The sequence below is a fragment of the Uranotaenia lowii genome, unplaced genomic scaffold, assembly GCF_029784155.1.
Source record: "Uranotaenia lowii strain MFRU-FL unplaced genomic scaffold, ASM2978415v1 HiC_scaffold_5, whole genome shotgun sequence".
Classification (NCBI taxonomy): Eukaryota; Metazoa; Arthropoda; class Insecta; order Diptera; family Culicidae; genus Uranotaenia; species Uranotaenia lowii.
Genome location: NW_026598422.1, coordinates 293,649 through 302,362, shown reverse-complemented (window position 1 = coordinate 302,362; position 8,714 = coordinate 293,649). Strand labels below are relative to the sequence as shown.

Here is an 8,714-nt window from a genome sequence, read left to right as displayed (position 1 = left end):
AAGAGCCAGGCTTCGTTAGTTGCTGATATGAAGTCTGAAATTGCTGTGACCAACTCGAAGCTTGATAAAATTCTAAACGTTCGCCCTAACATCAACCCTTCTCCTCGCGTCCCTGCTGCCTGGCCTAGGCTAGCCACTCCCTCGAACAAGAGGCGCCGAGTTGAAAACCCAACTGTAGCCCCCTGTGTGGGTACTAGAAGAAAAATTACCGTAAAAACTATTGCGACGGTTGCTCCTCGCGAAAGAAAGTTTTGGATCTATCTGGCTCGATTGCAAAATAGTGTTACGGCCAAGAATTCGAAGAGTTCGTAATGGAATGTCTCCAATGCGAATCAGCTGAAGTTCATGCCCTGGTTCGAAAGGATGTTGATGTTTCCACGCTCAGATCAATTTCTTTCAAAGTTGGGGTGGATCCTAAGTTGAAAGACACTGCGCTTTCCCCAAAGACTTGGCCTGCTGGAATATTATTCCGAGAATTCGAGGATTTTGGTTCAAAAAACCATTTAACTCCTGCTGTCACTTTCTCACCAGTTGCGCCATCCATGGAGACTCCTGGCAGTTCTACTCCTCGTGTGGCACCAATTCACTGAACTCCTCTACCTATAGTTTACCGAGAATGGACAACGAGTCGCAGTTGAACTGCTCCGTTGTTGGCACTGGAGTGCTGGTCCGGATGGTTTCCGTGAATTCGGCCATTGAAAATCTTGAAAAATTGTTGCGGGTGTGTGAAATAAAAACGCTGAATCTCGGTAACAGTTTGCACAGCTTCAAGCTGCAATTGTATTTAGAATTTAGTTCCATGATCTAGGTTTTTTAAATTGTAATGTTTCTTACATTTTCAGTGTTCAGCTGCTATTTTACACCCGAACAAGTGAGGGTAGTTGAGGTTAAGTACAACGTGTGTTCTGTAAATTTAGTTTTAGTTTAGGAAAGTTTCAATTTTTAAATTTAGAATAAGCAAATACCTTCTAGATAACTTTAGACCTAGCTAGCCCTTTTAATTATCGCTCCTTTTAGAACGGAATAAGTAGATATTTAGTTACTTTAGCTGTGATTCAGTGGAATCGAGGATGCTGGAACCGGCATTTTAGGTTAGGTTAAAATGAATTTTAGAAATATAATAAATTGTACCTGTGCGCAGTTATTGCTTTTGTTATGACGCAATTGCAAACCGAATCGAGACACTGAACTTGCTTTTTTAAACTAGCTAACACTTAAATTTCTATAAATTTTGTTCCGGGAAAACCTTCACCAACTCGCGTGCCGCCAAAAAAGAGAAGGAATGACGTATCCTACAAACGATGATCAGCCACTGAACTGCAATTGTCAACGGCCTGTCGGAAAGTGCTTAGGCAGGGATCCCAGTTTCAAACAATAGCCTCGACAAGCAACCGCATAAGACTCTCGAGTTTCTCGTCATCCGAACCTTCCAACAGCTGTCGTGTTAACTTCCACGAACATCACCAATTCCTCGCCTCTTCACGGGCTTCTTCACCGGGACGCAACGAGCCAGGCTTTACGGAGACCTCGGAGCCCTTCGACTCAGTCGCGCTGATTCCTGCCAGCGGCATCAGTCGTCCCGGCCCTGAGTTCGATTGCGGCGATGAGGTTCTCCAGCCTGCACAAACAGGCAAGTATTCAACTTTCGTCGCCCTTCCCCTCCGTGATGGATTTTTCCGTTCCAGTGAACGACGATCCGGTGTGTCTGTCGGGTCACGAGATCAACTAAGTATCTACTACCAAAATGTCGGCGGTATCAACTCCTGCGTCAACGAATATCTGTTAGCCACCTCATGCTCCAGCTACGATATTGTGGCTTTCACCGAAACCTGGCTGAACGATAGAACCCTTACCAGTCAGGTTTTTAGCTCCGACTACACAGTGTTCCGGCGTGACCGAGGTCCTCACAACAGCACTGAATCCACCGGCGGGGGTGTTCTGATTGCCATCCGATCCGGTCTTTCAGTCACTCCAATCGACGGCGAATCATGGAACGACCAGGAACTAGTGTGGATCCGTATCGATCTGGGCACTCGAAAGCTCTTCGTTGGGGTTTTACACCGACCCCCTGATCGAGCCAAAAGCGCGGTCTTTGCAGAGTCGTTTTCCCGCAGCCTTTCCCGGTTGTGTTCCCTTACTGTTCCCGAGGACGACATTCTTATTATTGGCGACTTCAACTTGCCCGGACTTAAATGGTGTTTCTCCCAGTGCGGTTTTTTGTTTGCTGATTCAGCGAGATCTTCATTTACTACGCCCTCTAGTTTGATCCTCGACTCACTCAGCACAGCAACTCTCCGACAAATTAACAGCGTCGAGAATGAGAATGGTCGCTTGCTCAATCTCTGTTTTGTTAACGACGGATCCCAATTGGCTACGATTGAACTGGCTCCTGCGCCTCTGGTTAAGCTTGTTCCTCACCACCCGGCACTGCTGCTTTCGCTTGAAATCTCTGAAGTTGTGACTCCTATCAAGAAGCCGGCATCCTTTTTTCTCGACTTCAAGAACGCCGATTTTGTCGCTATTTCACAAACGCTTGACGCCATCGACTGGAATTCTGAGCTCGAATCTTCCGATCCAAACGCCGCTGCTACGAAGTTCTCCCATATCATAAACTACATCATCGATCGTCACGTACCAAAACGCTCAGCAGCCTCTGACCTACGTGCTCCCTGGGTCACGAAAGAGTTGCGAAAAATGAAAGCACTCAAGAACAAAGCCCTCCGCTACTACTTGAGGCACAAGTCTCTCCACGCCAAAAACCAGTATCGCAAACTTAACGCAGCTTATAAAAAAGTATGCACGCGTTGTCACCAGGGCTACCTTATCCGGATTCAGCGTGGTTTTAAAACTACACCCAAATCGTTTTGGCAGTACATTAAGGACCAACGGAAAGAATCGGGCTTACCGTTCTACATGTTTTGGAAGACAAGTCGGCGACCTCGGACCTTGATATTTGTAACCTCTTCGCTGACAAATTCCGTAGTACTTTTGATTCTGGTTCAATATCCACGGACCAGTTGACTATGGCGGCTAGTAACGTCCCACGTCAGAGCACTTCCTTTCATCACATCGTAATCGATGACGATACCATGAAGGCGACTGCAAAGCTGAAATCCAGTGTTTCTGCAGGTCCTATAAAACTCCTATAAAACGAATCTTCCAATCATCGCTCACGGAATCCACGTTCCCTTCCATTTGGAAAGAGGCTTACATGTTTCCGGTCTACAAAAAAGGTGACAGGAGGAACGTTAACAATTATCATGGTATTTCTGCCCTATGTGCGATCGCCAAACTGTTTGAGCTGGTTGTATTAGATCCATTTTTCTCGTATTGCAATTTTTATTTCTCTAACGAACAACATGGATTCATGCCCAAACGCTCTACGACAACAAACCTGTTGACGTTCACATCTTCCGTGCAAGACAGTTTTGCCATGGGATCTCAAACCGACGTAATCTACACCGACCTGACCGCAGCTTTCGACAAGGTAAACCACAAAATAGCCATAGCCAAACTAGATCGTATCGGTATTTGCTGCTCTTTACTGGAGTGGTTCCATAGCTACCTTTTCCAATCAATTCCGTGCCTCCTCTGGAGTACCTCAAGGGAGCCACCTAGGACCCATCATATTCCTGATCTACTTCAACGACGTGCTGTTGCTTCTCGATAGACCAAAACTGGCGTATGCCGACGACTTGAAATTGTTTCATTCCATCAACAGCCCCGAAGATGTCAACGTATTACAGAGCCAGTTTAACATCTTCGCCGCCTGGTGTGATGTCAATTGCCTTCCCTTGAATCGCAACAAATGTACGGTAATTTCGTTTTCACGCAAGCGGCTACCGCTATCGGCTGATTATTTCCTTGGACATGAGGCCTTTGCACGAGTTGAGCATATGAAAGACCTTGGTGTGATCCTGGACGAACGGCTGGATTTCAAGATCCACACAAACTACATCGTCGATAAAGCTTCCAGATGCCTGGGTCTTTTATTCCGCATGACAAAAGACTTTAAGGATATTTATTGCCTCAAGAGTCTTTACTGCAGCTTGGTTCGATCTTCCCTCGAATATGCCTCGGCTGTATGGTGCCCCTACTACCAAAATGGCTCGGAGCGTATCGGGGCCATCCAGAGGCGTTTTTTTCGCTTCGCTCTCCGGAACATGAACTGGCAAGACCCGTTCCGACTCCCCAGCTACGAAAGCCGCTGCCGCCTTATCGACATCGACACGTTGCAGGCCCGCCGGACCGCAACACGGGCCTCTATTGTTGCCGATCTGCTTTCGTCTAGAATCGACTGCCCTGCACTGCTAGAAGCACTCCAACTCAGCGTGCGATCCCGTGGCTTGAGGAATCGTAATCTTCAGCTCTCCGACAGAATAACTACGGAGCTAATACAGCGCTAATTGGTGCAATTAGGACGTTTAACCGCTTCTCCGACCATTTTGATTTTGACATTTCGAGGGAATTATTCCGAAGAAGAATCCTTAGTGATTTAAGTATAGTATAGGGTAAATTCCGCGTAATTGTAGTTTGTCTTTAATGTTTATCCTATCATTTGGATCAATATGTGATCTGTTGATGAAAATAATCAAATAACAAAAACGACCGTTTTCGTTTGTCACGCTGTTAATCTGCCCCAAAGTCGCTGTACTCAGGGAGTCTAGTATGATGATCGATAGGGTTGAAAAAGTTGTGCGTACTGGATCCGGATAGAGAAAGTTACTATGGTTGGTGCACCACTTCAAAGTAGTGCTAAAAAGACTCAGCTAGTGCAACATCTCTCGTGTGGTCAGGAGGCAGATACAGTACGCAGGCATAAAGTTTAAGGTCACCAAGATCAATGCGGATCAATACAAGTTCCAGATCACTCCAGGAACTGTCATCGATGAGCAACGCTGGGAAATCTGACTTAACGGCAATCAGCATGCCGCCACCGATGGTCTTTTTGCTATTACGTGGACTGCGATCGCAACGAAACACTAAATAGTCAGATCCAAATATCTGGCTCGAAAGAATACTGGCGTTCAGCCATGTTTCCGTGAAGGCGACATTGTCGTAACAGCAACATGAGCTTGCGAGCAGGTAGTCCGCTAGACACGAGTTCATACCTCCGACGTTCTGGTAGTACAAGGTTATTGAGTCGAAAGTTTCCGAAGCAGAGCTAGATCCCTGAACACTGGAAAAAAGAATACCATCAGGCGGAGGAAACCGGTCGGGAGTGCCATACTTCCCTGTGTCCACAGGCTGAAGAACCCCTGCGCCACCGAAACAGCGCGACTGAGTCGAAGGGCAAAGGGGTCTCCGTTAGATCTGATACGTTGTGTCCCGGTGCTGAAGGCCTTGTACAAGTTGCTACATTCTCGACGTTCGGAAAAGAGCGTGCCGAAGAACTAGCGGGCGTAGCACCATGATAGGCTCGTAGTGCACTGGAAAGGGAGAGTCCATCACGAGGAGGAAGGCCAACATAAAATGGATATCTACTTGCCTGTAGTTGCAGGCTGGAGAACCCCGTTGCCAAAATCGAACTCAGGGCCGGGACGACTGATGACGCAGGCGGGAATCAGCGCAACTGAGTCGATGGGCTCAGGGGTTTCCGAAGTGCATTAGTTGCCAGAATTCTTGCTATGTTTGCAAGTAGCTATCTATGTGAGCAGTTTTTTTTTCATAACGAAAGCTACAAAAACTCCTCATCGTTCGAAATTATCTGATACAAATTTATCATCAATAATAAAAGTGTCAGTGACAAATAAACTTTAACCTGAAATCAGGACAACAGATATAATGCATTATAATATAAGAATGTTAAACATTAAAACCTTACATAAAAATTTAGCGCAAAATTTCATTGCAAGTTTACTTATAACTATATTTTATTTTATTGTATCTAATCTCCGCGAAACTAATATGTTATGTTTTCTACCTGATTTTGGCTGCGGTCCTCTACGCCATAGAAAACTTTTAATGCGGCCCGCACACATAAACGAGTTTGACATGCCTGCTATAAGACATATGTAACTTCACCTTTAAGGCGAGACCTGAGATTTGAGACTTAAGACATAACACCTGAGACATGACACATGAGACATGAGACATGAGACTTGAGACATGAGAAATGTGACCTGAGACAGGAAACATGAAACATTAGGAATTAGACATGAGACCTGAGACCTGAGACTTGAGACCTGAGACCTGAAACCTCCTGAGACCAGAGACATGAGACCAGAGACATGAGACCTGAGGCAAGCATGGATTACCAGACAGAACGTCAGTGATCGATATCACCTTTGCGAGTCCATCATTAAAAACTGATATGAATTGGAGAGTGTGTGACGATTATACCCACAGCGATCACCAGGCGATACGCTATAGCGTAGGAAACCGAAATCCGGTGGCAGTAAGGCAGCTGCCAGTGCACGAGCGGAGATGGAAGACTAAAGTGTTCGACAAGGAAGTGTGCACCGAAGCTGTATACATGCAGGCCTCATCCCAGGTCCATAATGCTGAGCAGCTGACGAAAATGATGGTAGCGGTGTGCGACATGACCATGCCCAGAAGAAATACACCGAAGTGGTGGCGACGACCGGCTTACTGGTGGACTTCAGAAATAGCTGAGCTTCGTACTAGCTGTCTAAAAGCGAGACGACGAGCTCAACGGGCGAGAAATGAAGCCGACAGAGAAACGAGAGGTGCCGTTTACCGAGCAGCCAGGGTGGCACTTAAGCGAGCTATTAAAACAAGCAAAGAAAACTGCTACAGAGCGTTATGCCAGAGCGTAGATGATAACCCATGGGGCCAAGCCTATAGAGTTGCACTGGCGAGATTCGGTGGCCCAAGGTCGCCGACCGAAAAGTGTCCGGAAAAACTGAGAGAGATCGTTGCACATCTTTTCCCGCAGCATGGCCCGACGCAGTGGCCACTTACCCCGTACGACGCGGGTGCCCACGACATCGAGCCAGTAACGAACGAAGAACTCGTGGCTATCGCTAAGAAACTTGCGGTGAATAAGGCCCCTGGTCCGGACGGAATCCCAAATGCAGTGCTGAAGGTGGCGGTACAGACCATTCCGGATACCTTCAGAGTGGTGCTACAAAAGTGTCTCGACGAGGGATCTTTTCCCAATTCGTGGAAAACGGCGAAGTTGGTGCTACTACCGAAACCCGGGAAACCCCCAGGGCATCCATCATCATATAGACCCATTTGTCTGCTGGACACCCTTGGTAAGCTACTGGAGAGGATAATATTAAACAGACTTATTATCTACACAGAAGGCGGAAGTGGACTGTCGGACAGACAGTTCGGTTTTCGGAAAGGGAGATCTACGGTGGACGCCATCCGTATGGTGACAGAGTACGCGAAGCGCGCATATAAAAAGAAGCGAACAGGTGTTCGTCACTGCGCTATTGTGACGATCGACGTTAAGAATGCCTTCAACAATGCCAGCTGGGAAGCGATTGCCAAAGCGCTTCACAGGATGCTTGTTCCCAATACTCTCTGCAGGATAATAGGAAGCTTCTTCGAAAATCGAATCCTGACGTACGAAACCGAAACTGGGATACGATCTACTGCCCTAACAGCGGGTGTTCCACAGGGTTCCATACTCGGACCTGTGCTTTGGAATGCCATGTATAATGAGGTGTTAACGCTGAAACTACCAGCAGGCGTGCAGATAGTCGGATTTGCTGACGATATCGTGCTCATGATTACCGGCGAAACAATCGAGGAGGTAGAAGACCTTGCAACGGTGTCCGTAGAAAGGGTTGGCATCTGGATGGAGGGAGTTAAGCTTCAGATAGCTCACCATAAAACTGAAGTTCTGCTCGTGACCAATAAAAGAGTTGTGCCGCACATGGAGATTACTGTTGGAGGGCACACGACATCTTCGAAACAGCAGCTGAAATACCTTGGAGTAATGGTCGATCATCGCTTAAGTTTTGGTGCGCATGTCAAATACTGTTGCGAAAGTGCATCGAAAGTCATAGATTCATTGGCCTGGATTATGCCGAACTGCCATGGTCCAAAGAGTAGCAAGAGACGTCTCCTTGCGAGCGTAGCACTGTCGAAACTACGATACGGAGGAGCGGCCTGGAGCTCCGCGATAGATGTAGAGCGCAACAGATCCAAATTACGGAGCACACATCGGTTGATAGCCATGCGAGTTTCCTGTGCGTACAGGACCATATCAGCAGATGCAGCTTTTGTCATCGCGGGCATGGTTCCCATCGACATAACTCTGGCGGAGGATATGGAATGTTACAAAGCAAGAGCTGTTAGAGGAGTGCGTAATATTCAACGAGCAGCGTCAATGCTCAAGTGGCAGGAGCAATGGGACGCATCGAACAACGCAAGATGGACGCATAGGCTAATCCCGAGACTTTCAGACTGGGTAAATCGGAAGTATGGAGAGGTCAACTTCTACCTGACGCAGTTCCTTTCGGGTCATGGGTGCTTTAAGCAATACCTTCATCGGTTTAAGCTTATCAGCTCGCCTTATTGCCCGGAATGCGTAGAGACGGAGGAATCGGCAGAACATGCTATCTTTGGCTGCCCCAGGTTCAATTCAAGGCGTCAACAACTTCAAAATTTGAACGCTGAAAACATAGTGAGTGAAATGTGTCGCGACGAACAGTCATGGCGTGCTATAGTCGACGAAATCTCGCAAATCATGCGCGATCTGATAAGGATCAGGAAAGATGATGAACGGAGAGAGCGAG

General features: G+C 47.1%; 1 protein-coding gene across 1 annotated transcript; it reads left to right on the top strand.

Annotated features, from left to right (window-relative positions):
• The first annotated feature begins 616 nt into the window (after positions 1 to 616).
• LOC129760192 (uncharacterized) lies at positions 617 to 3,149 on the top strand. The gene is made up of 3 exons (XM_055757792.1): positions 617 to 780; positions 1,686 to 2,955; positions 3,018 to 3,149. Exons 1-3 carry the CDS (start codon positions 617 to 619, stop codon positions 3,147 to 3,149), a joined length of 1,566 nt encoding a protein of 521 aa, XP_055613767.1.
• The last annotated feature ends 5,565 nt before the right edge of the window (positions 3,150 to 8,714 follow it).

Bases quoted from the DNA above. Each gene is read 5' to 3' on its own strand.
- LOC129760192 (XM_055757792.1), top strand. From the start codon at position 617: ATGGACAACGAGTCGCAGTTGAACTGCTCCGTTGTTGGCACTGGAGTG. The intron at 781-1,685 runs GTATTTAGAATT...TTTCCGTTCCAG, and splicing joins CACAGCTTCAAGCTGCAATT to TGAACGACGATCCGGTGTGT. The intron at 2,956-3,017 runs GTAACCTCTTCG...TCCACGGACCAG, and splicing joins GACCTCGGACCTTGATATTT to TTGACTATGGCGGCTAGTAA.